The sequence below is a fragment of the Neolamprologus multifasciatus genome, chromosome 18 (genome assembly GCF_963576455.1).
Source record: "Neolamprologus multifasciatus chromosome 18, fNeoMul1.2, whole genome shotgun sequence".
Taxonomy (NCBI): Eukaryota; Metazoa; Chordata; class Actinopteri; order Cichliformes; family Cichlidae; genus Neolamprologus; species Neolamprologus multifasciatus.
In genome coordinates this window covers 15,776,560-15,802,043 of record NC_140456.1, presented here as the reverse complement: position 1 = coordinate 15,802,043, position 25,484 = coordinate 15,776,560, and the positions used below count along the sequence as shown (strand labels likewise).

The window sequence follows — 25,484 nt, the reverse complement described above, 5'->3', positions numbered from 1 at the left end:
AGAGAGCAGCAGGTGTTAGCACGGCCCCTCCCGAGAACCCTCAGTGTCTACATGGATTTAAAATTGAGAGGTGGGCATCGGCGCCAGAGGTAGGTTTGAATACACAGACCGTCTACTGGACGCCGTTAACGTGCCCACCCTCAAGGCCCTATATATATATGTGTGTGTGTCAGTTTTATTCTTATTTTGCAGTGTGTGTCTTCACAATCGCCTGTTCTATGTGTTGTTTGAACAATAACTCCTTTAATAAAGATGCTTTTTAGTCAAGTTTCTCTGTGTTTTCATATTCATACAGTTTGCTACTGGACAAAGTTCAAACTGAGGTCAGTGCATCCTCATTTGTTGTATGCATTCACCAGAATAACGCAGTGTATGTTTACATCCCGCTGGCCTCGTCAGTGCTTCCTTTACAATGCATTCCAATCTGTATACATAATTTAGGTTTTTGGTAACAATCCCAAAATCATCTCGTTGCACCCATGAAACAACACAAGGATGTGGATCAGTTAATTGCGCATACAAGCACGTTAAAATTCCTCGCAGCTTGATTAGATAACATGTGGCCATAATGGAGATTTCCTGTTTTGCCTGTGTAATACGAATGTCCTTTCTCCATCTGTGCACGCGCCCCTCTCACATCCCATTTTTTATGGCTCGTAGATATTTGGTGGTCCCCACACCCTGGGCTAATCATTGAATAACCATCATATGACTTTAAACCCCACAAGTGAATGTTTCCCAACAGGAACCCCGTAATGTGGGGGCAGCCGGCCAAGGTTGTATAAATATATGCGTGAATTATTGTAAGCTTAAACACCAGTCTGGATGACTGCTGCGTTTGGATGCACATCCCCTCGTTTCTCGCTCCATGTTGGATGGTCATTAACAAAGTGTCCCTGTCCCAAATAATTTTACAATGCCATGCGAAGTGGTAAAGCACTTGGCAGGTGAAAGCCATGATGGAAAATCACTACCATGATGATTACAAGACAACATGCTTAATGCAGCATAATGCATGATTTCAATAAACTCAAATGCTGGCGTCACAAGCGAAGGGGAAATAGCTACACAAGCTGCAAAGCCTGCAAAAGTAATTGTATTTCATTAGATTTAAATGCAAATACCAGAACAATCAGATAAAAATATTTATCTGTATTCAGTATGTGGTCGATGGCCCTCCTCACTATAAACAGTAGTTAATACTATTCTTCTACATAATGTATACGAGAGCAACCACGTTCATTTTTCGTGAAGCTTATATCGTGCATCAGTGGAAAACCCCCCTTGATGGGTTTGTCTCCTTTGTATGACATGATGGCACTTCTTCACATTTTTCTTTTTTATGGTCAAATCGCAGAGGCTAGTCACATGACCACAGCTAGTCAAAAATCTCCTTCCTTTGTGTGCTTAACCTCGGGGGTCAGAGCATTGTGTTTAGCCTCTTGTTTTGAAGTTTGTCCCCAACAACACAGACAAAGCTCTTTTTGTTGCCCCTCAGGCATTTCTGTCTGAAAGTGTTCTGCAAATTATTTGGCCCCCATGTTGCCCCGATTATTCTTGGCATTGGCGAGCATTCAGCAGACCTCTAATTATATTTATCTAGACAAAATAAATAACAGAGACAGAATGTCTGACCTGGTTTAAACTGATTTCAGAGTGCAAAATGAATATTCAGCCCAAAAGCACCCAGAGAAAACCATCATTTTATAAAATTCCTTCTAACAATTTCAATGTGATGCCCTTCACTTGCAATACAGACATGAAATATGCACTTTGAGTGCTCAAGTAGAGTAGAAAAACACTATATAAGAACTGGTCCATTACTATTACCAATAAATGTAAAAGTGTTTATAGGTTATTAGTTTAGCCTGAGTGTGTCTTTTAAAGTAACTTTCACAAAGATCAGGCAACATTTAGAAACCAGTCAGTGCAAAATCCTACAAATTCAAGTGTTCACAAGCTTTCTTGTCACTAACTAACTACGTGCTGGTCAGTTTGTGAAGCTTGTAGATTAGGTTGCCGGATTCTAATCTTCAAGCGAAGAATTTCTTACCAGTGCTTTCTGCTTTTTTGGCAAACATTCAAAAAAACAAAACACACAGCTGTGTCAGAAAGTGGGTGTTGCTGTGAGAGGGAGTGGAAAGGGGTTGCAGTTAGATATCTGGGGAACTGTGCACAGAAGGCTGTGTGAGAAACAAGGTGCCAATGAAAACTGCAGAGCAGCACACTTCTCACTTCCCCTTTTCATGACCAGTACAACTACGCAGTGATTAAAATGATCCCTCAGCTCTTTCTACATGACACTGCTGGCCTACATTTTCACAGCTTTTGAATGTTTTTTCCAAACATCAGCACAACAATCGTAGAACCAGTTAACAGACATGATAACAACAGGGTTTTGTCAAAGGGAGTGGCTGGTCAGAACTCCACAAGTTTAGAGTCTTTGGCATGTAAATAGGTATGTAAGACGAGAGATCAACACAGGACACAGTGTTCATTCAACTTGAAATGAACGAAATGAAGGCAGAAGAAATGCACCAAACACTCACTGAATGCCAAAGGTGCAGGGGCTTGCTATAACTCTAAAACAGGGGTGGCTATTAATATTGTCCACCCCTGCTCTATTAGATCATCTTTTAATGCACAAACACATAACATTAGATACACATGCATTAACCGGATGCTTATTTTTCTTTATGATGTATGTAAATACAGAATAAAATCTGTCTTGTATTTTACGCCACAAAGTAATACTTAAAGCAGCTTCAATCTATGAATAAAACAATGACAGATTGGATCATTAATGACTGACATAACAGCTCACTGTTCTGTGTGACCTTTTGAACAGTAGATCATATCAACGCATTCAAGTCCCGCAGCCCAGTAGTTGCAATGTCAATTGTATGGCCACAACACACGGAAATGTTCCTTCACAAAGACACACATGCACAAAACACATCAGCATGACTGCAGTGACCTCCGTTAGGTACTCATTAACACTGAATGCCAAATCTGAACACACTGGCCTGTCCCTGACCTGAACTCTAACTACGCAGGACGTCTACAATAGAATTTTAATTTCGGTACCACCTCTGTACTTCAGGTATAGCAATTAGGGGGAAAAAACACTATAGGGACTTTGACCAGGAGAGAGTGAATGTCAAACATATAGGCTAAGAGCACACACATATACACATGCACCTTATGGTCCGTGTATGCAAATGGAAACTAAGCTTTTAAAGGGTCCAATTTAGAAATTTAAATGAATTTACAAAGTTTAAAAACTTCATTGAAGTTTTTATTATTTTATTATTTTATTTTATTATTATTTTATTATTTTCATGCACATATAAAAGCATAAAGTATAAAGTATATAGCATGTTTGTTGTTCTTGACAAATTTATTTGAGTCATACGGAGAAAAATAATATTGTACTTTAGACCTCAAATCTCTTCATCTGATGGTTTTATGCATTTCTAGACCCACTGTGATCTGCAATGCACATGCAATAAGACATACTATTGAATCTGAACTTATTTTATTGTTATCCAACCGCTTCAACATGTTTTCTAAATAGATGGCCTAACAAATCAGAACTTTTGCTTACTTGAATTAAAGGTGCATTGTTATGCAATTGTTTTACTGCTCTGGCCCATTTGAAATCAAATTGCCTTGTATCTGGTCCATTAACTAAACAGAGTTTGACACCCCCTGCTTTTAACTGCAATGTGGGACTAAATGGTATGAAACACTGCCACCTTCTGGACTAACTTGGGTTAACCCACATGGCTACACTGAGGGCAATCATGCTGTTAAATCAATAAGGTGTGGTTTCCCAGACACGAATTAAGATAAATACCAGAATAAAACATTCTTTTAAACAAGATTAACATAAATTAGCTTTGTCATTATTGGTATGAGAAAGTCCTAGAGTTAGCCTAGTCCACAGTGATATAAACTGATTTGTTAAAGTAGGATTCGGGACTAAATTAAAACTTAAATTGAAGCTCACAAGAGGTTTCTTTTCTCAGATTTGTGCTGTTTTTGTAAGAAAACCATTAATACTACCAGCTAGACAATGTCTTGCTGACAGAAGTGAGGCATTGCTGCAGTTTTAGAGACTAAAGGAAATTCTGCGGCCATTATTACCCTTTTTGAATCCAAGCTTTCGTCTGTGAGTTTTGTCTGTGAAGTTTTTAACTTCACAGAGAATCTGGAGCTGTGACTCCCAGGAGTCACAGGTTACAAAGATTAAACACATACACCAAAAAAAATGTCTTTCTATTCCAGATTCTGAGGAATCACAAAAAGTGGTTTCCACTAATCTCCATGGCATATGCACTCTTCAGATATAGTTTTCAAATGATGTTGTGCATTGGAAAAGTGGAACTCACCATCCCACTTTTTTCCTAAACTAATACTAATGTAGACTTATGTAGACTCTTTTGTAAAGTGCCTTTTGGTCTTTCTTGAAAGGCAGTGTATAAATCTAAGCTATTATTTTTAATCTCTGCATACACAGTTTGAAAGTGGAGAGAATAACTGAACGTTGTTCAATCACAGTGGGTACGGTCAGAGGTTTTGTTTGTACCACACTTGTACCCAATGATGCTACAGCAAGGCTCATGTGTTCATTAGGGTTTGTAGTGGATTTGCAAAACCCTTCAGTTCGAGCCAAAAAGATGACACATTTTCATCAGTGCAACAGCTTTCATGGCTTCTTAAAGCAAAAGAGGTGCCCAGATCGCCCAACAATCCACCAGCTGCCTAATACCACACAGAAGGACATGCACCCAGAGATGTTTCTGCATTGTGCCACTTTTAGTAGGAATCTACCTTTTCGTCCTTTTGCTCAGACTACATTCATGAAGAAACAGATAAAGTGTATATTACAAGGTACATTTTCTATTTCATCTGGAATTTTGCATTCAGCAAGAGATATTAAATTATTTCTTTCATACATTTTGGTTTTGATATGACATTTAAGAAAGTCACATATTTCCCCATCACATCTTCATGCCCACTTTAGCATATGTGCATGAAATTCAATAGCTAGTCTTTCATGGTTACTAGGCCTTTTTGTAGTGGCCAGTACTGACACATATTGCTACCCTTTGATTTGTAAAGGAGGGTAAACCACCTTGTATGTTTTCAGTTTTCTTCATAGCACAGAAAAGTTCATATAAATGTGAAAAAAATTAATCGAAAGTGTAGAAAAAAGATCAAATCAGAGGAGACAAATAAATGAAAGTTTGAAAGGAGAAAAGGGAAAGGCCAAAGGAGAACTCTTTACATACTCAGTGTATGCATGAGATTCATGTGAACAGCCTATGTTATCTTCATCTGGTTATGTTCTCCAAAGGCTCCTGGACCACCATTATTTCTTAAGTCCTTGTTATTATGACTCTCATGCACACTAAAAAGTGTTAGTTTACCAACTAGGCAAATATGATGTACTGTGAGGAAAATATTTTAAAATTACACCATTATCATAATAATTTGCATGATACGACTGCAATTGTTTTTAATGGTGGAAAGTGCGCTGGAGACATTTTTACATGGCACCTTAACTGTAATTAATTTTTCTCGACCTTTTCCCCACGCTCAAAGAAACCGGAACAACTTTATCGGCACTTCCGGTTGCCAAAAAGGGACGATGTCGCCGTCTTCATTTAATTTTGTCGACGCTAAAGACAAATTTACGGTAGGAAAACACAGAACCTCAGCAACTTATAAATATATGTGGAGTCATATATTTTAGATCACAGTTGAAATCCTAGCCTGGGTTTGTTAATGTAGCATGTCGCATGTTGTTACTATAGCAGGTAACGGATGAAGCCAAGCTAACGCAGATGCTAACCAACGATGCCGTTTGTTTCGTAAATGTTTTCTTCTTCGTCTTCTTCTTCTTCACACAATCTCAGGCGTCTGCCGTCCAGGCTTTGACTGGAAAAAGTATCAAACCTTTGATCAGTATTTTTAACCAGATCCCCGGCAAGTAAGTGAAGTTGTTAGTTCTTGCTAACTTACTGTAATGTAATGTAATTATTTATTGTATTGTAATCATTTCTGTTGGCTATTATAACCTATAATAATGGAGGAAGGGATGCAACCTTACTGATCGCTTGTTTTTCTCACGTTACAGTGAGGCGGAAAAGAAGACAACCCTCGATCAGGCTCTGAGGGGAGTTCTTGGTGATCTGATTGTAAGAAATGCTTTTTGTTTGTTTGTTTCTAGTACGCGTTTGTTCGCTTTTTAAAAAAAATGAAATTACCCTCAAAATCCTCAAACGATATCTTCAAATGTTTCCAGGTTGAGCAGAAGGCGAGGTGTGATGACTACCTAGCTCTCATTTACCTGAGCATTGATGGCGTTACAGAAGGTATGTTACTCAGCTAGGGGTCTCATAAGTAGATCCAGGTGATACACTAATTTTTAGGATTTAAAAAAAAATGAATAGTTTATTCCTTTTGTGCCAGGGAACAAAACCTGTGCCATAAATAAAAACAAAAACAATTTTGGATTAGTCTTTTAGCTCTTTAGTTCTCTATCTTTGAACATTCAGCCAGTGCAAAAATCTGTGACACAGCATATGAACATCAGCCACTGCCTTGTGAATGCCAAGTTATTTCCAATTAGTCTCATAGCATACATCACTCAAAATGAGCACATAGTAGCATGTGGCTGATATATGTGTGCGTCCCAATTGATACCATACTTTTATAGCCAAAGAAAATCCTTTTTGGACATATATGTGTGAGAAATCCCTATTGCACATCTACTGAGGCGATTTGGCAGGTCTGTTATGCTGTGGGGGGGTGTTTACAGATATGCTTCTGATCCACTTGGCCCTTTTTATTTATGAAAAGCATGCATTTTGCAAGCAGACTGCTCGGGTAATCTTCTGTAAGTCTTAGAGACAATGTGTCATGTATGAAGAAACTTAAAAGACTTGTGTTCCACTGCAGGTATCTGTTCTGCTACGACCCCTTTCGTCCTGCTGGGAGACGTGCTGGACTGTCTTCCTTTGGACCTGTGTGACAAAATCTTCTCTTTTGTCGAAGAGAACGTCTCCACCTGGAAATCGGTAAATAAATTCCAGCTGTTGAGTAAAGCCCGCAAAAATTTGCCCTGCGTTGATCACATGTTTACCAAAGCTGTGCTCTATTTTTCTCACAGAACTCCTTTTACACTGCAGGGAAGAATTATTTATTGAGGATGTGCAATGGTAAAGAGCTTATCTCATCATTCTGTGACATATGAAGCTTTTTATCTTTAAAATGCAGAGCAGTGTATTTTTCTGTCTGTGTAGATCTCTTAAGGAGGCTGTCCAAATCTCAGAACACAGTTTTCTGCGGGCGAATCCAGCTCTTTCTGGCACGTCTCTTCCCTCTGTCTGAAAAATCAGGTAAGAACAGCAGTATTTTATTATTATAAATAAACCAACACAAGCCTTTTGAAGATGAGGTTTGCAATCATTCATGGCACTCTGTCAACAACATTCACAGCTTCTCTGATCGAGTGATTGTTCTTTTTATTTTGTTTGCTTTCCAGGCCTAAATCTCCAGAGCCAGTTTAATCTAGACAATATAACAGTGTTCAACAAAAATGAACAAGAAAGCACTCTCGGCCAGAAGGTAAAGATCTGATTCTGAGCACTTTAGAAGTAATGAAAAACTGTGAATGTTAAATGTGTTACTGTGTTTATAGCACACAGAAGAAAAGGAGGATGGTATGGAAGTGGAGGAAGGAGAAATGGGGGAGGATGATGGCCCTGCACCGAGGTAAGTTAAAGGCTTTCTCAAGAATAAATCACAAGGTTTGTTTCTTTTGTTTATTTGTTGAAGTAAACATTTTGATCGACCCTTTATCTGGTTTAATTGTTATTGCAGCTCCATTCCAATCGACTACAACCTGTACAGAAAGTTCTGGACACTGCAGGACTACTTCAGAAATCCAGTGCAGTGTTACGATAAATTCTCATGGATGACATTCCTTAAGGTAATGCACTTTACTGCAGATGCCTTTCCTCCTCATTTTCAAGATGGCAAGTATCCAAGTAGATGATTAAAAGTCAACGATCACTCTTTTGTCCTACGCAGTACTCAGATGAGACTCTAGCAGTATTCAAAAGCTATAAGCTGGATGACATGCAGGCCTCTAAGAGGAAGCTGGAGGAGCTGAGAGCATCAAGTGGAGAACATGTTTACTTTGCCAAGTTCCTCACAAGTGAGAAGGTGAGAAGACTTCATTTTTAAATTTCCATGCTACACTAATTTAACCCATTAAAGCCTGAACCACAAAATAATTCCCAGAAAATTCACATTTTTTTAAACAATTTTTATTCAGTACGTTTGTTTGTTAATCTTAAAACAATCAAAAACAAGGGTACGCTATTCATCAAGGTATTAATCAAATGCGATATACTTGATGTTAGAGGGTTAAGAGATTTAACACATCTACAGACTAGTGTTTGCTCTTTGTCTTTGCCTCAAGTGTTTTATGTGTGTCTGAGCATCTGTATCGGCCCCGACCGCATGCCCTGCAGCTCACACTCACTCTCCTATATTTGGAAGTCTGCTTCACTCACAAGTCCTCTTGCAACATAATGTGCTAGTCCACACTGCCAAAGTTGTGTGTTGTTAAGCACAACAGGGACTTAGTTTGTAAACCTCAAAGTTCTGGACCAAAACAGAGCACTGGGTAGGAGGAGGAAAACGGTAACGGCTGCCAGCTGTTTGCCTCTAAACAAAACTATCATCAAACATTAACACTTGTTGATAAGCTTTTGTTGCCTTTGGAGTTCTACAGTGAGTTATTGTAAGTCTGAGTAACATTAGTCATATCTTCACTTGTCAAACACGCGTAGGATAAAACATAGACACACAAACGAATGTTGAAATGGCTGACAACGTGTGGCGCTCTGACAACGTTTGTTCCCTCACTGCTGCACTGCAGGCTCCATATCCATTGCATTTACTGCTTGGTTTGCTCATGCTGTGTCATTTGCTTTACATTTCTGAGTTTGTTGTATTTATCTACATGTCACTGATCTCCATTAAATATTTGTAAAGATCGGAGTTGCACATTACCTCACTTTGTTTCTTTCGTCTTTATCTCCAGCTGATGGACTTGCAGCTCAGCGACAGCAACTTCAGGCGGCACATACTGCTGCAGTACCTCATCCTCTTCCAGTACCTGAAGGGTCAGGTCAAGTTCAAAAGGTGAGCAGTGTCTCAGTGCTGACCTGGTAAATAAACTTTGTCTGATAAAGTATTGGTTATTCTGAAGTCTTATTTGTATTGTTTTTAATATTTTTCTCCTCCTGCAGTTCCAGCTGTGTTCTGAATGATGACCAGGCTGCATGGATTGAAGAGACAACTAAACTGGTCTATCAGGTGAGTCCTAAGTTATGCTGACACACAAGGGAGTTTTTCCTTCCCGCTGTCATCAAGCACTCGCTTATATCGGCTCGTCTGATTGTTCGGAGTTTTCTCTGAGTTATTGTAGGGTCTTTACCTTACAAAGTAAAGCACCTTCAGGTGATTGTTGTTGTTATTTGGCGCTATTGAAATAAAATTGAATTAAACTGAATTAAATTATTCATGTTGTAAGTTTAGGAGAAAACAAGCAAATTATTCCCAGTTTTCAGTTTTATTTTAACAAATATCAAGTTCATTTTCAGATAAGTGTTTAATCAAACAAACAAATAACCCTGTGTGTGTCTATGTTCATGTGTGAGCTTGTCTGTATGTGCAGTTGTGTTTATGTGTCTGACACTGGTACTAATCTGTGTGGAGCTTCATGAATCAGAGGTGGATAGCACATTTAAGTGTGTGTGTGTGTGTGTGTGTGTGTGTGTGTTTTAATTTGAATACCTCCCAGATTGTTTGTTGTATGTTGTTTATATATTCTTGGGATTTTAGCTCAGTTTGTGAGCTAAAATCCCTGTGTGGGACAGGCAAAAGAGGCACAGCACATTCATTTCACAACTGACATTTAGTTTTGTTTTGGTTTGATTTTTTTTTTTTTATCACAGCGGGTAGAACAAAAACAAGGGGAATTTGCACTCAAGCATGAAAGGTGACAGCCGAGTCCACCTAGTTTTGCCTGCAAGCATTAGAGGTGGGAATCACCATACATCCCACGATACGATATTATCACAATACTTAACACACGATACGATATTATTGCAATTTTTTTAAATATTTTGCGATATTCAGATTCTGCACATAAAGGTAAACTTTATCAATATTCGTTTTATCTAATAACAAAGTCTCGCACTCAGTCTTTCTCTCATTTCAGTCAGTTTTATTGTTGACAAACTGAACAGTTTGTATTACAGTCTAGTCCAACTTAACTGAATGCAACCATCTGGTACAATTATAGCTATTCTGAACTATGCAATTTGTGAAAACTATGCAGCCCCTTCAGCAACTGAAGAATTTGAAAGTAAATTAAAACAAAATATAATTTTACATTAAATAAAAAAGTTTTACACTTAATTAAAATAAAACATGTCTTAAATGAAAATAAGTAAACTGTCAGGTTTATTGCTGCCATAAAAAAAGTTAAACACATTTGGACAGTGAAGGAATGTCAGGATTCTTGCTCAGAAAAAGGAGCTGATCAACATGCTCTGAAGTCAGAGCATTTTTGTCGATTTTTGCTGTCCCTGTATCGATACATTATTAGCAAACAAAATATCACGATACTACACAGTATCGATTTTTTTTCCCCCACCCCTAGCAAGCATGTGATCCCAGATATTGTAAACATTAGCCACATTGTTTTGGGGGCATTGTCATTCAGACATGAAACCAACACACTGGGTCTTCAGTTTGCTCTTGCAGCCAGCAGCAGAACATTTGGCATGATTTCCTCATATCTGACTTGTTTTCATTCTTGAGAGGAAATGACTCTGGGAAACTGCAGCTGTTCATTTGGAATTTAAAGTGGTGCTCCTGTGTTCATTCCCAAATGCATTTTTTTTGTACTATTTGGTCCGCTGTCTGCAACAATTTCAGTTTCCTGTAGGCTGGCCTCTTTTTAAGCCAGTTTTCTTGTTTTTATCCTTCTCTGCCTTGATTAGACTTAATTTTCCTTTTTGATAAAGTTTGTAGTTGGGGGCTGGATCAGGAGACCCTGAATCCTCTTTTAGTTATGCGGAAATAGGCCTAGGCTTCCCATGATGCACCGTTTCTTTTTCACTTACCTAGTGCTATATAAGCACCTCTGTGTTTATACACTACTCTGCATTTCCATAGTGTGTTTTATCCTGTCTTCATTCCCCCACCCCTAAAGAGTGGCAGCCTGGTTCTGCTGGAGGTTTCTTCCTGTTAAAAAGGAGATTTCCTTCCCACTGTTGCCAAGTACTTGCTCATACAGTTGGTGATTATTGGGGTTTTCTGTGTTATTGTCGGCTCAGTGTCTTACAACAGGGGTCTCCAACCTTTTTTGCGCCACGGACCGGTTTATGCCCGACAATATTTTCACGGACCGGCCTTTAAGGTGTCGCAGATAAATACAACAAAATAAAACTAGTACCGGTACCGAAAAAAAGATTTATTCATAACACATGTGAAAAGACCCAGGAAAACCGAGTTAACGATAAAAACAATAACAAAATAATGCTGAAAACCAATAAAAACCCTGAAAACTATACATTTCACACCTGAGCCTCAACTCTCGCTGCCCGGTACCAAACAACTCACGGACCAATACCAGTCCAAGGCCCGGGGGTTGGGGACCTCTGCCTTACAATATAAAGCACCTTGAGGTAACTGTTGTCATTTGGCCCCACTGAAGCCGAATGCTTTTTGCTTGCAAGAATTACTTTTATCTTTTTGTTGTTGTTTTATTTTGTTGTATAGTGTTTAAAGAAAAACAATAAAAAGAAAGTTTAAAAAAAAAAAAAGAATTACTGGTGTGAAGTTAATATTTAAACTTTGGCCACGTTTAATACACATGCACCACTGTTACAATATATGAATGTATATGAAAACACTAGGGAAACCCTAATAGGCTCAATCTAAGTGGATGTCACAACAAGCTGTAAATCCTAATTTTCTGTTCTGTGAAGGAAAAAAACAGAAATGGTCCTTTCTCATATTTTGTGCTCACCTACCTACTATGTAAAAAAACAAAAAAAAAACGCTGGTGAATCATGACTTTCTGTTATAAATCCCCTTTAATCTGTGCTCTGCTCTTGCAGCTGCTGAGGGAGATTCCTCCTGATGGTGACAAGTTTGCTGCCATGGTTGAGGTAAGCCATGCTTTGGGAATACCAGTATGATTAAATGAAGCTTTTGTTTACGCGCTCACAGCTTGTCAAGTCTTTTGTTCTCTATACACTGGTCCCACTATAAATGTTCATTATCTCTGACAGCACATCCTTAACACAGAGGAGAACTGGAATGCCTGGAAAAACGAAGGATGTCCGAGCTTTGTGAAAGAGAGGTACAGCAGTGTAATGTTTTGAAGTAGCCGTTCCAGATAATAATTTTATTTGATTTAGGGTTTGGTCAGTTTTTACAGCAGCATAGAATGCTGGATAGCATGCCAAAATAACAGGTGGTCCCACTTGTTTGCCTCTTTAACAGAACAGTGGATGACAAGCCCAAAAGACCCACAAGGAAAAGACAAGCTCCAGAAGACTTCCTTGGAAAAGGGCCAGACCGGAAGATTTTTATGGGAAAGTATGTGCTTGAATCTGGGGGTGGGCTGGTGGAGTGGTGTGAAGTGTGGCTTGGTTTTTTTGTTGGTCTCAGATTTCCCTCTGTATTGGTGTCCATCCTGCTGAAGTATTGTTGGAAATTTAGTGAAACTGTAAATTTTGGTCATTCAAGCTCTTCTCTTGTTTGCTAGTGATGAGTTGACCCGGCTGTGGAACCTCAATCATGACAACATGGAGGCCTGCAAGTCAGACAGCAGGTTAGAAAAGTCCTGAAATTAGTTCAAGTTCGGCTTTTTGTATATACGCCCTACATTTGTTATTTTACACCTGCGGCCTTTCTTTCAGAGAGTTCATGCCGTCATTGGATGAATTCTTCGCAGAAGCTATTGAACAGGCCGACCCAGCCAACATGGTCGAGGACGAGTACAAGTAAGATGGCTTTTACAAAACCTTTCTTAACCATGGAGGGGGAAAATCCACTATTTGATCTCCTACCTGAGACTTATTTTTAATTGTATTTCTTTTATTTACTTTACATATATTCACTATTTTCTCTTTTATGTCTAATCCTGTAACTCCTTGTAGGGTTGTGCGAAATGCAAACTATGGCTGGCGGGCTTTGAGACTGCTGTCCAGGAGAAGTCCACACTTCTTTCAGCCAACAAACCAGAAGTTTAAGAGCCTGGCAGACTACCTCGACAGCATGGTCAGCAAGTTGGCCAAAGAGCTACCAGTAAGGATTTTATTTTATTAAAAAAAAGCAAAACCAAACTGGGAGTTTCCATAAGTCCATGAACCCATCCTTTTTCTTTCTTTTTTTCTCCGTTCATGAAGAAGGACATCCCATCAGAAGAAATAAAGACAGGAGAAGAGGATGACGATGATAATGGAGACAATCTGCTCAAAGACAGCAATGACAGTAAGTCATCACATGTTCTGTATTTCACTCTAGATGTTTCTGACTTCACATATGTTTGTGTGTGTCAGCACTTAGACAAGGAAACTATTATTATTATTAGATCATCCAAACAAAGGACCAGTGAGCTTATGTCATGGTGAGGTTCACAAGAATCCCTCCTCCTCCTACAGTATTATTTAGAATTTAATCAGACTTACAGTTAAAGATCAACTAATGTGTCTTCAGCTGTGCTTAAGGTCAAGGTCACCTTTGTTGTTACACAGGAATCGCTACACCTTGATTGTCATGATTATAAATTGAGTGTTTGTGTGTATTTAGACACAAATTCTGTCATTGGGTTAATAAAGTCTTAAGTTACATTGGGTTCCCATGAAGAATGATATCACCCAGCATGAGGTTTCTCGATGTTGGTAAATTTTTTGCATGCACAAAATGAACGAGAAAGAATCACTTGGCACACATGTTGCAAACCAGTAGTGTGATGTTAGGAGGTAGTGATCATGATCATAGAGGAAATAGTCCTATTGGTTGGGGACTTCCTGTCACCATTATCCCAATATCAGTGACATGGCCAACGCTATCACATGATTTCATGCTTTTTATTGCATTTCTTTTGTTTATTGACCGTGTTGTCATAAATCTCCTGACAATTTCACCTGGTGGAGAATTGTTTCAATTTGTCCCGGATGTGACTGTTTGACTTCTCAGTAGATTTTAATTCTCATTATTTCTCATTCTCGAGCAACTACACGCTTCATATGTTACGCTAACCTGTGGTCGATTGTTGGATTTCAGTGAGGTCAGTGTTCTAAATCAAACAATCAAGATGTGATTGAAGCAGAAGACAAAAATATTCCTTCCACTGTAGTCAATGGAATAGAGGCTCAGATGTAACTGGAGCGGCCCGTTCCCTGGAAGCTGATCACTGAAAGCCTTAATGTAAGAGCCAAAGATTTTTCAATGCAAGTGAAAGAAGCCATCATTAGGATGAAGAGGCAAAATAAATTGTAGCAATTAGTGATGTCTATTTGAGATCCAGGTATTAAAAACAGTAAATTTAAAACTGTTAGTTTGTCTGATTTAATTTTGAGCCTCGGAGAAAGGGAAGGAGCAAATGGGGGATCATTCATAAAAATAGCTGTTAAACCTCTTGAATTGTAGCTGAAACTCTATACTTCAATCACATTTTGATTGACTTTAAACCCACTGTGGTTTGTTTAGAGAGTGAAATTACAAAAATTGTCATTGTCCAAGTATCTATGGACATGACTGTACCAGAAAGAGCAGGTGTTACTGATTTAACTTGTACTACTGTATATGAAAGTGATATCAATGAGCTAAAATGCAAAATACTGGACTGAAACAGAATTTGCTTCTGTACCTTTCCCCTTAATAACATTGCATATTCAATTAACTGTCAGTATGTTTGCTTTCCCTCTTTCATATGCTTAATTTAAGATGATGAAAGCATGACCCTCAGTTCCAACTTCACACACATTTCCATCTTAATGTCTTTAACCCAACTTGACCTCTGTTTTTTTACAAGCTCCCACTTCCCACAATGAATTGAGTTTATTGTGTTAGCGCAGTTCCAAGCCTGGAGCAGAGAGCTATTTATATACTTCCTATTCCATTTTCTTCAAGGTCCGAGCATTCAGAGCAAACTTGTGACGAACCAGCAGATGGATGACATAGCAGCCAAACTAGGCGCTCAGTGGAAGAACCTCGCTTCTCATTTTGAGATGAAGGCGGCAGAGTTGCGAGAAATAGAAACGGACAGCGAAGACGTCGACATGCAGGCCAAACTGCTGCTGGTGGCCTGGCAGGACAGAGAGGGAACACAAGCTACTGTGGAGAACCTGGTCGCAGCTCTGAACGCCGCAGGTTTCTCCCAGATTGCAGATGGCCTCAGTGAGGCTTAAAATCTGTATTTCCATAACATTGTTCCACTTTTTTCATACAAAAATGTTGGAAACTAGTTTTTATATGTCAGATATTGGTTTTCCCCACTGTAGAGAATTCAATAAATGTTTTCGCTTTGTAAAAAGTTTGGTAGCACGTTTGTTTTGATACACAACAATCTCTTTTTGGTGTAACACTTTATTTTCACCACCTATGAAACGAGTTCAGTCAATTAAGTTATTACAGAGAGTTGACGTTCAGGCCTTACAGACTGTGGCAGGGCGATCGGGAAAGCTGCACGGAGAAACAAGGTGAAGCACAGCATTTTTTTTTCTTTTTGTAAAGGTATAGATTAAAGTCTGAGATCCGCATCAGCAAGAACGACGTTCAAAAGCTTATTAAGCAAACCATCACGGTTGAATCTCAAGCCTTTATTAAACCGCACACAGTTCGCCACAAGGGCAACATGTTCTGAATCGTTTCCCCACACACCTCCCTGAAAAGAGCATTAGTGAAGATTTGGCAGAAAGAACCTCATCTGTCAATACATTTCAGAACAATTACAGGAGATGATGTGAGCCAAGCACTTAAAAGACCTGAGATTGAACCCAGATTACCCCGAGGGGGCCAACAGGTGAACAAGGGCAAGTCTTTACAGTGTTGTAATACGTCAGAGACGATACAAGCCAGAATGTCGAGGACAACAGTTTGGCTAGGCATTTCTGTACAAGATTAAATGACTAGAGAGAAACATTTTGCTTTAATGATATGAGCACCTCATCAAAGGCTTTAAAAAATATACAATGTGTATAAAACATTTAATGAAACTGCAGCACTAGACTCAAAAACCTCTTGAGGATCCAGTCCAGAGATTGCCTCTCATCATCTCTCCATTTTCAAAGCCCACTGTGGTTGAATATTTAACACCATTTGACAGAATTTGTTTACAAGCATCTGTGTTGGTTACAAAAGAAAACAAAAAAATTAAGGTATTCAAATCTTTAAAGACACCAGTTTTATTGCACATCTATGCAGACAGTGCTTTGAAATGGCAATTTGTGTGTATATTGGATGTTGTCTTTGTCTTCTGAGAAGTCTGCCACAGCTATTGTTCCTCTTCAAGTATGTCCAGCCGCCGGGGGCCGTACAGTAGAACATACGCTATATGCCAGTCTCCGCCACCTGACAGTCGCAGGATATCCTCTGGAGACACCACACTCACTTTGTCATCGTCAAACTTGACCCACTCATCTGTCAGATTGACACAAGAAGACACGACACATGAAGCGCTTGCACAGTATAAACTGGGACTGATCGATATCAGGTGCGTACCGATTACTGTCACACAAATGCGATTACCTTCTTTCCTTTTGACCCATCCCACATAGTGGCCTGAGGAGCTTGAGCGGCCTTGGTGCGTCAGCACAGCCTGCAGGTCGTAGTAGCCACTGTTGTTGGAACCAAGGTCTACAAGAAGAAAACATGCCGTACCTTTAATTCTGACTCGTGATCGAAAGACAAATATCCATACAGAAAAAAAAAAAAAAAAAAGCATATTCAAATTTCACTCCAAAGATTTCATGACAAAAAAAACATAACCGCGTTTGTTTTGACAGGAAAATGAAAGACAGGTCCAGCAATTTATTTAAACGTGGAAAAACAGAGTTTGTACCATTCAAACAAGCTTGAAATATTTGGTATGACCACCTTTATTCTTAGACAGCCTGAACTGTCTTTGGGAGCTCTATTGTAATTTCTTTAAAGAGTCTTTAGGGATAGTTTTCCAGGTTTCTTGAAAGACATTTACACCTCTTCTTTGGATCTTGGCTGTCTTTTGTTCGATTCTGTCAAAATGATTCTACACTGCTTCAATAATGTTGAGGTCTGGACTCTTGGAAGGGCGATCCATGACTGATAGTTAGGGGTGGGCTTAAAAATTTAATTATTAATTAAAATTAAAAAGGCATGAACATTTTTTGTATCGAAAAAATATCGAACTGTGACACCAAAGTATCGAACTGAACCGTGAATTTTGTGTATCGTTGCACCCCTATTGTGTACAGTATTTTCGCCTGCTGTTTTTTGCCTTAAAAAAAAAAAAAAAAAAAAAAAAAAAAAGACCTGACAAGAGAGCCTAATTTCTGCTGTTCAATACAGAAGAAATGTAAACTTTTACAAATTTTGCCAAATTGCAAAATGCTTAGCAGTGTCTCTAATAAAACCTCTGTAACTTTGCTCTGCTTCACTTCAGCAGCATCAGGTAATGTTCATATGTTGATTCATGGTTTTCTTCAGTTTTTGATCTACTGCAGAATATTTTTAAGGTTATCTGCTATAAAAACCAGGCCAGGAAAATTTTCTTCATGTTTTTTTTTGCGTTTTATCCTCAGTTACTTTGACACAAAGGCATCTGCTTGATGAAGTGTCAGCTTTCTATTTATAGCCTATAGAGATATAAAAATATAGATATGTACAGATTAATGATCATTATTATAATATTTCTGTCTGAATGGAAGAGGAGATCAAATCCAGTTGGGGCCCTGTGAATCAGATCGAGTTATAGAAATCAGTGACGATACCCAGCCCTACTGATAGTGTTGCACTGTATTTTTCACCGCCATAGCGACAAAGCTATCAGACCCTTTCCAGATGATAGATCGTGTTTTGAAGCTTGCCATGTTTGTCATCCATTTGTCCAGTTTCCTAATTTTTTGTTTTTTAAAGGACACCCTGTTGGTGCAAAAATACTATTTTATACCTGTCAAAATGTTATCTTTGGCATTTTTTGTAGATTCAATTGAACTTTGCTTAGTTGCCTGTTATGTGTAGACAATACTAGTTCATCACATGAGTTAGGCACCTTTTTTATGCTCGAATGATTCATAAGTCAGTCTTACAAAAAAAGTAAAATAAATAAAAGTAAAAGTCCTGTACTGAATGTCCTTCTTTCTATGTGTAAATTGAGTGAAAAAAACAGCCAATGTCCCAAGATAAAAGACCTTCAGAAAGCCTGGAGAACTGCTGCTCAGCCTGGCTCCTTGGAAACAGGGGTGATGACTCGAGACTTTGTCCGGTAAGGCAGGTGAATTTGTAGTGCATTTACATTTTTTTTTCCATCTACTTCCAACACCTGATTTCTTTAACTTATATTGTAAATTTATTTTTTCTACTCATGTAACAACGTTTCCTGCACTACTGTCACAGGTACATACCCTCTGAGAACGAGAAAGGCTCATATTTCACTTCTTTTGCTGCATCTGCCTTCTTTATCAACTAGAAAAGAAAATCAAATAGAGTTTATGCTTTAAATTTCCTCTAGAGAGAGTAGAGTTCCTCTACTCCTAAATATGTGTAAATGTCACGGCGAGCTGATCTGCTTTACCTTTTGCTGCTGTTTCTCTAGCTTCTTGTCTTCGACCTCCTTAAACTTTGACCTGATTGGTAACATCTTTTCCTGCAGCTCCGCAGTGCACAGCTCATAAACATCCAACATGAGCGGGAACTTGACATCCTAAAAAAATATACACAAATTTTGAGACTTTAGATCCTCAGCTACTGTGAGCACTGTTAGAAAGAACTGCAGCTGAAGACAAACCTTTAGAACTTTTGCATTGACGGACTCCTTCTCTTTGTAGAAAAACCTGACCATCTGAACAGTCAAGTAAGCAGGCAGGCGGCTAAGTTTTGACTAACAGGAGGAAAGAAAACCAAAATAAATGTCATACTCAAGTCCTACATACAGCTGGCAGTTTCAAATGACAAAAAGGAATATAACAGCGAAAAGAGGACTTACGGATTTTATATACAGCGCATTTCTGTTCAGGGTCGGAGACATTTTTGTGATTTCTTCTTGCAGTCTCTGTTGGGGCAGAAAAATTAGAATTTAAAAAAACCCAACTTGATCAGCTGTCTTATGTCTTGTGATAGAACATATCCTCTTTACTACACGAGCGTGTAACCACCAGTATCCTTGCACCTGTCCACTGCAAGCCATTTCATTTTGCACAAATCTTCCAAGTTTGTGCAGTTTTTCCTTCTGATCAAGTACGATTGGACCAACTCATCCATGTTGTAACCCATGCTGATTGACAGGCATCTTGGCCCAAACAGCTGGAGTGGATCAGCATCTGCTAGAAGCATAACTGTGATTCCTGCCCCCTGCAGAGGTCCTCTAATGACACTGCAGGGATTGGGTGTATTAAGGATGGCCAGGAGTGGGAGTAAAGGGAGCTGTTGAGGAGTTTTATGGAGTGGTCTGGTAGATATCACCTCCTTGTGGACATGAGCAAGACAAAAGAGATGCTGGTTGATTTCCAATGTGAAAAAAAGAACTGTGACTAAGCCCATTACCATCATGTGTGAGGAGGCTGAAACAGTGGACCACTAGAGGCACTAGGGTGTTCACTTGAATGACAGACTAGACTTAAGGACCAAAAGTGATGCTGTGCGAAAGGGGGTGAGCAGACGCTACTTTCTGAGGAAACTCAGGTTCTTTAGTGTGTGTAGCAAAATGCTGGAGATCTTCTACCATCCTGTGGTAGTGAGTGTCATTTACTTTGCTGTTGTGTACTTTGCTGGGGGACAGCATCAGTGCCAGAGATGCCCCCACGATCAACAACTAATTCACAAGGCTCGAACCATTGCTGGTCAGAATGTGCAGGTGTCTGAGTCAGTGAGGGACGGGAGGTCAATGACAAACTGCTGTCCACCATAGACAACCCACCATACCAGCTCCCCACTACAGAGGCAGCAGAGCTCATTCCCATTTGGAGTGATTCAACCCGCTACCATAAAGACCACTTCAGGAAATCATTCCTACTATTCTCTACAAAACTCTATAACAATTCCTGTTCTGGGCAGGTAAACACACGTGTCAGCATGCAGGAAATCACATTTTTCAACACAGATTTCTATACTATAGTTTCCTGCTGCAGTTTCTTATGTTTACATATTTATTAATGACATCTGCAGTTGGTCTTATTTTTCTTTAACTTCATGTTTTGTTTTGGTTGTTTTTTTTTTCACTTTTCCCAACTTTTATTTAACTTTTTCCCCAACAAATACAAGACTGGTTCACATCCAAAATAATAACACTGCACAGCACTAGAGTATTATAACATTATGTCCATAAGTATTGTCCATTAGCATCGAGTTTACAGGTTACTCCCAGTGGTTTCTTCCATTTGTCCACAAAAATTCGGGAGCTCCCATCAATATAATGTCCCAACCTGATCAGAGTCATAACATCAATGATGAGCGACTTCCATAGAGAAATGGAGGGAGGCTCAGCCCCACCCATCTCAGCATAACTTCATGTTTTTGTTTTGTTAAATCAATTTTGTATATTAATATTTTGCACTACCTCACATTATAAGCCCTTCACTGTCAGCTTGTGGTACTACTTTTTAATACTTTTACAACATTGCTTTTATCGTATTGTGTTCTATTGTTTTCATGCTGTTGTAACACAGTAATTTCCTTTGCGGGTTCAATAAACTGTTTGTCTTATTGGCTTGTTATGTAGGCCCAATTAGCTGATATGTGCCTGTGTATTGCACTCATACAGTTTGTGAATGAATCAAGCTTAGCGTTAGCTCCTAACTGTAAGCATAATAGTCAAAACACAAATGTTAAAGGTTAAAAATGTCCAGTCCAAAACCACTGTGTGATCTCACGGTGGCTATATGCATCTTTCATACCATCTATGCTTTGCACACAGACCTCAGCCTTTTCATGATACTTACCAGCCTTAGTCCTGTTGCCAGGTATTTCACTTCTTGGTTGATGAAGCAACTGAGCTGGAGCTGGCTTTCCTTGCCCTTGATTGGTTCCTCCTCCTCGGACTCTGTGCATTTCATGCTGAATAGTAGAGTTAAGAAGAAGCCCGGCTCATTAATGTTTCACCTTTGGATTTTATCTCATTACCAAAAACTATGAAAGAACAGTGCAGTCTTTTAAAGTGAAACTATATATCAAGTATTGAAGTGCACAAAGATTTGATTGACAAAGACATCAGAAGGATACCTAGTTTCAAATTCTACACCAAAATACTGGTCGATGAAGTTCTTCTTTGCAGAGGCAGAGGCAGCTCCACCCTCAGATTCAGTCTGAAGATTAAAAATAACGAAATTTTCTCGTGAATTTATGAGACAGCCATAATTAGATTACAAAATAACAGATTTGGTGGGGTTTTTAAGCATTACCTCCATGGTAGTCTCTGGTTCTAGTGGCTCCAGCTTTTGCTGAAGCACTCTCATCATCTGCAGCCAACATTCATTGGCATCCTGAATAAACAAAGCACAATAAATGTCATGAATTTGCTGCCATTATGAGACTGAGTTAAAGACACGTCACATGGCTAATCAAATTTAACAACGCAGTTAATTAAGAGTTTTTCACCTGCTGGAGGTACTGCCCCTGATCCCCCTTCTCAGCAAACTGTGGAAAGGCCATATGGAGGAACTGCAGCAAAATAATGGGAGGGAGGCTGGACGAGGTTTTATCCATAGTCTCATATAAATCACGAAGGGCTAAAAAACAAAGAAACCATTTTATTTGTATCAGTAAATTCACGACATTAATATGTCTATTTTTTGGCATGCTTCACACCTGCTGTGATGTACTGAGATGGTGCATTTGCCCCTGAAGATCGCAGAGCACCTGAATACCTGTAGAGGGAGAGTGATGTGATGTGAACGGCAATAAAAACCAGTGGTGGTGAAATTATTCGGAATCGTCTGAACACGTCACCGACAAACAGTAATAGCAGTAAAAATGACCTCCTGAGTGCAGTTTTGAGCTCTGGCACAGAGCGTAGACACTGCACTGTGGCGTTCATGTAGCAGGTGTTGCCCAAGTTCGTCAGTCCACAAGGCAGCTCCATCTGACAATGACAACATTCACAGTGGCATAGGTTCATCTCAAGGTATAACACTACGTGTAGGTAAGGGATACATAAATTTAGTTTCATCGTAGATCTGGGACTGTGCAGAAGGGACACTACAGAATCAACACATCACATCGAGTCCACTTCTTCTTTATCAAGTATGGTCATCTGATCTGTTCTAGATACATAAACTGTCTTTTTTTAAAAGCTCAAGTTTGTCAAACTCTGTCTTTACAATTCTTTTGGCGCGTCCAATTTCAGAAACGGTAATGAGTTCATTACTCTATGAACCACTAAAGAGGCTTTGCTCATTTCTTTAATTTGTTCTTCCCTCCTTCCTGTGACCCAGACATCAATCTCAGTACTTTATGTTGCTGGAGGAGCTTTAATAAAAGTCGCACAAGTGTATCCTTTTTAGGAAGTACTAAATAAATAAGTAAATATAATTCAAAGCAGCCCTAAACATAAACAAATATAAAGAACACTGCTACATCTGAACGTGTAAAATACAGTTGCACTATGATGCAGTTGTGCCAAACATGAGATTTGAATAAAATCTCCTTAAAAATGGGGCTCCAGAGGATGCATCTCTCTCCCTTTTTTTTTTTTTTTTTTTTTTAAAATGGCTGTTTCTTCCACCAACTTCTCTCTCCTCATGTCGCTTCCTCGCCAATTCTGCTCACATCCCCGATGAGAGGGACCATGTCCTCAGGGGAGGATCCACAGGTGAACAAACTCATAATGAGAAAGCGGGTCTTTTGTTTGCCCATTTCCATTTTAAAGACATTTATCCAGTATTTATCATGTGGAAATTTGTAATTCATACTGTATTTTGAGTCTGCTGCATATTTTCTCTTCAGTAAATAAATTATAAATTCATTACTACACCAAAACACCTAGCTTGCAAATGTCTCGCTGAGCCACACACAAAAAAAGTTTTTAGCAACTAAATGATTCTGCACATTTAGTTTACCATTTTATACTTTATACTCAGTACATGAAAGCCCAATTCAATCAATCACATCCACACTAAAAGCTGTAATTGTTATATTTGTTCACCCCACAGTGGTAATTTTCAGGATTACTCACCGCTGAGGCCAGCTGCTCCTCAGTCATGTCCTCTACAAACATGGGTCGGACTGCAGGCTCCTCGGGCAGGGCATCTGCTGAGCCCATCATCAGCAGGGTCATTCCCTTCAAAAAGCAGGGAAATATTCATTCCAGTAATTTATGTGAAAGTTTTGTGGTGAAGCTCCCGTAAAGAACCACTTGTATGCGGTACTCACATTTTTCAGCTTAATATTTCCCCACTCGTCATCCTAGAATTCAGATAAAACATTGATTAGCAACCTTAAAATGGATAAGGTTTACTCATCTTACCTTTAACTTTACCTTATTTGTTTCAAAACAAATGAAAAGGCAAAACCAATCCTATAATTAATCAAAAAGTCCCTTTCATTTTTGTAAGAGCCATAGCACAACCTTGAAACTGAAACTAAGCATGTTTAAATTAAAGGAACTATATGCGCTGGTGTGGTTCTCTGAGGATCTCCTTTTCTAGATTTTGGATGTTTATATTAGTACCTTGAGAGTGCCTCCCTTCACCATGACCTTCTGTCTGTCTGGCTGAACTCCTGTCAGGGCAAAGAGCTGCGCCTTGAACACCATGGGTGGTTCCTCAGTGTTGAGCTCTACTGCATCAAACTTCTCTTTGCCCCATTTCACATTTACTGAAAGAAACAGAAGCACTCAGTGTCAACATATTAGCCTTTCCTGGTTTGGGAAACCGTAACATGACACAGCACCTCCTTAGCATCAGGGTAGTACTCCAAGGAATAAGGCACCCGGTTAGTCAAGCTGAATGTCGGTGAATAAACACAAAGTGGGAGCCAACAAATATGCAGCAGTCTGAATGTCTATGAACCGTAATAAAGGCGCTCATTGGCGATTATAGAAATCGGTATAAGATCACTGACACAAAGAAAACAAACTGAGTGATCGCATGTCTTCAACAAGACGCAGTTGGAGTAAAGACTGTACACTGTGATTTAGCTAGCTTTGTTAGCAATGCTATCCTTTATAGTAAAAGGCACAAGTGCTCCCAATTCTGCTAAAACAATTATAGGGAAATGTCTTCAGCGAGTAAAACCACAATTAAAGTGGTGACATTGCGGTGAGAATCAGTAGCTTTACATAATTAGTTAACTCACCTTACTTATTACCTGCTAACTGGGTAACTAAGCTAGCTGACAGCAGCAGTAGCTCAGTTAGCTTGGACAGCTTTTTCACGTACTCAGTAAATAACGTTAACAAACAGCAAGCCGGATACAGTGGTGTAACAATTCTGCGCGCTTCCCTGTTTCAAAAAAGTGTCTTCTGAAATAACTACCACTAGTCTAAGAACAAGATGCTGTCAAGATAGCATGCTAACGGTTGTAGGCTAAATGCAAATCATGCTACACACAGCTAAGCTAACATGCTAATGTAATTTAAAACTAAAAACACGTGTAAGGGTTCCCGTTTTTAAAGTATTTTCTCCTTGGTGATAATCATGCTGTATTAAAAGTACTTTACCTGTAAACACCGGCATATTTAGAAACCTTTAATATCCTCAACTCGCTATTTTTCCTGTTTCGGTCCACTGGGGCGCGTATGAAGAGTTGCTAGTTCTCGGACTGAACTTCATTCAAACAGAATGACGCTGCAACAACACGCTGGGAACTTATCGATGAGCTCTGACATCTGCTAGTCGCCCTGCTGGCCTGCAGCAACACCCGAGATACACACACACCCAGATCATTCAGACATCATTAATTACAGTATTTATAAGGCTGTAACTACACGGATTTCCAAGTGTGAGTGAATTATAGTTATCTCACAGCAAAGACTGCACTGCTCTCACTGTGACACCATAAATAGACCAACTTTGGGGATGGAGCCCCTTTGTTCCTTCCACTCCATTTGATTAAAAAACACTAAGTATTTTTATTTTTATTTTTAGAATATAAAAGCACAAAACTACAATTAATTGTGCCGATATAGTTTAGTGATTAAGCAGAATACCAATATGGTGAACCCTTGTGCAAAGGCCTGGGTTTGA

The 25,484-nt window shown here is 39.1% G+C and overlaps 2 protein-coding genes and 1 long non-coding RNA gene across 5 annotated transcripts; 2 read left to right on the top strand and 1 right to left on the bottom strand.

The window, feature by feature from the left end:
• Positions 1 to 5,589: 5,589 nt before the first annotated feature.
• On the top strand, positions 5,590 to 19,396 carry thoc1 (THO complex 1). 2 transcript variants are annotated; one of them, XM_085139612.1, is made up of 21 exons: positions 5,590 to 5,704; positions 5,925 to 5,998; positions 6,146 to 6,206; positions 6,314 to 6,383; positions 6,970 to 7,088; positions 7,181 to 7,229; positions 7,314 to 7,409; positions 7,556 to 7,638; positions 7,712 to 7,785; positions 7,894 to 8,002; positions 8,104 to 8,238; positions 9,125 to 9,225; positions 9,333 to 9,399; positions 12,216 to 12,266; positions 12,390 to 12,460; positions 12,604 to 12,699; positions 12,869 to 12,934; positions 13,023 to 13,106; positions 13,263 to 13,410; positions 13,512 to 13,596; positions 15,241 to 19,396. In XM_085139612.1, exons 1-21 carry the CDS (start codon positions 5,657 to 5,659, stop codon positions 15,516 to 15,518), a joined length of 1,965 nt encoding a protein of 654 aa, XP_084995738.1. In that variant the 5' UTR covers positions 5,590 to 5,656; the 3' UTR covers positions 15,519 to 19,396. The 2 variants fall into 2 exon arrangements, with proteins under 2 accessions (XP_084995738.1, XP_084995739.1); XM_085139613.1 differs by lacking the exon at positions 5,590 to 5,704 and having other exon boundaries at positions 5,712 to 5,998.
• On the top strand, positions 9,406 to 11,610 carry LOC146497607 (uncharacterized). The gene is made up of 2 exons (XR_014870506.1): positions 9,406 to 9,764; positions 10,048 to 11,610. It is a non-coding gene; the product is annotated as an uncharacterized LOC146497607 (long non-coding RNA).
• Positions 15,909 to 25,353, bottom strand: usp14 (ubiquitin specific peptidase 14 (tRNA-guanine transglycosylase)). 2 transcript variants are annotated; one of them, XM_085139615.1, is made up of 16 exons: positions 24,959 to 25,353; positions 23,969 to 24,114; positions 23,671 to 23,703; positions 23,474 to 23,578; positions 22,278 to 22,381; positions 22,108 to 22,166; positions 21,898 to 22,028; positions 21,702 to 21,782; positions 21,523 to 21,605; positions 21,243 to 21,357; positions 19,292 to 19,357; positions 19,094 to 19,186; positions 18,881 to 19,009; positions 18,711 to 18,771; positions 16,858 to 16,965; positions 15,909 to 16,749 (listed from the first exon to the last, which is right to left on the bottom strand). In XM_085139615.1, the coding sequence occupies exons 1-16, from the start codon at positions 24,972 to 24,974 to the stop codon at positions 16,604 to 16,606; spliced, it is 1,476 nt and encodes a 491-aa protein (XP_084995741.1). In that variant the 5' UTR covers positions 24,975 to 25,353; the 3' UTR covers positions 15,909 to 16,603. The 2 variants fall into 2 exon arrangements, with proteins under 2 accessions (XP_084995741.1, XP_084995742.1); XM_085139616.1 differs by lacking the exon at positions 24,959 to 25,353 and adding an exon at positions 24,595 to 24,933.
• Positions 25,354 to 25,484: the final 131 nt, after the last annotated feature.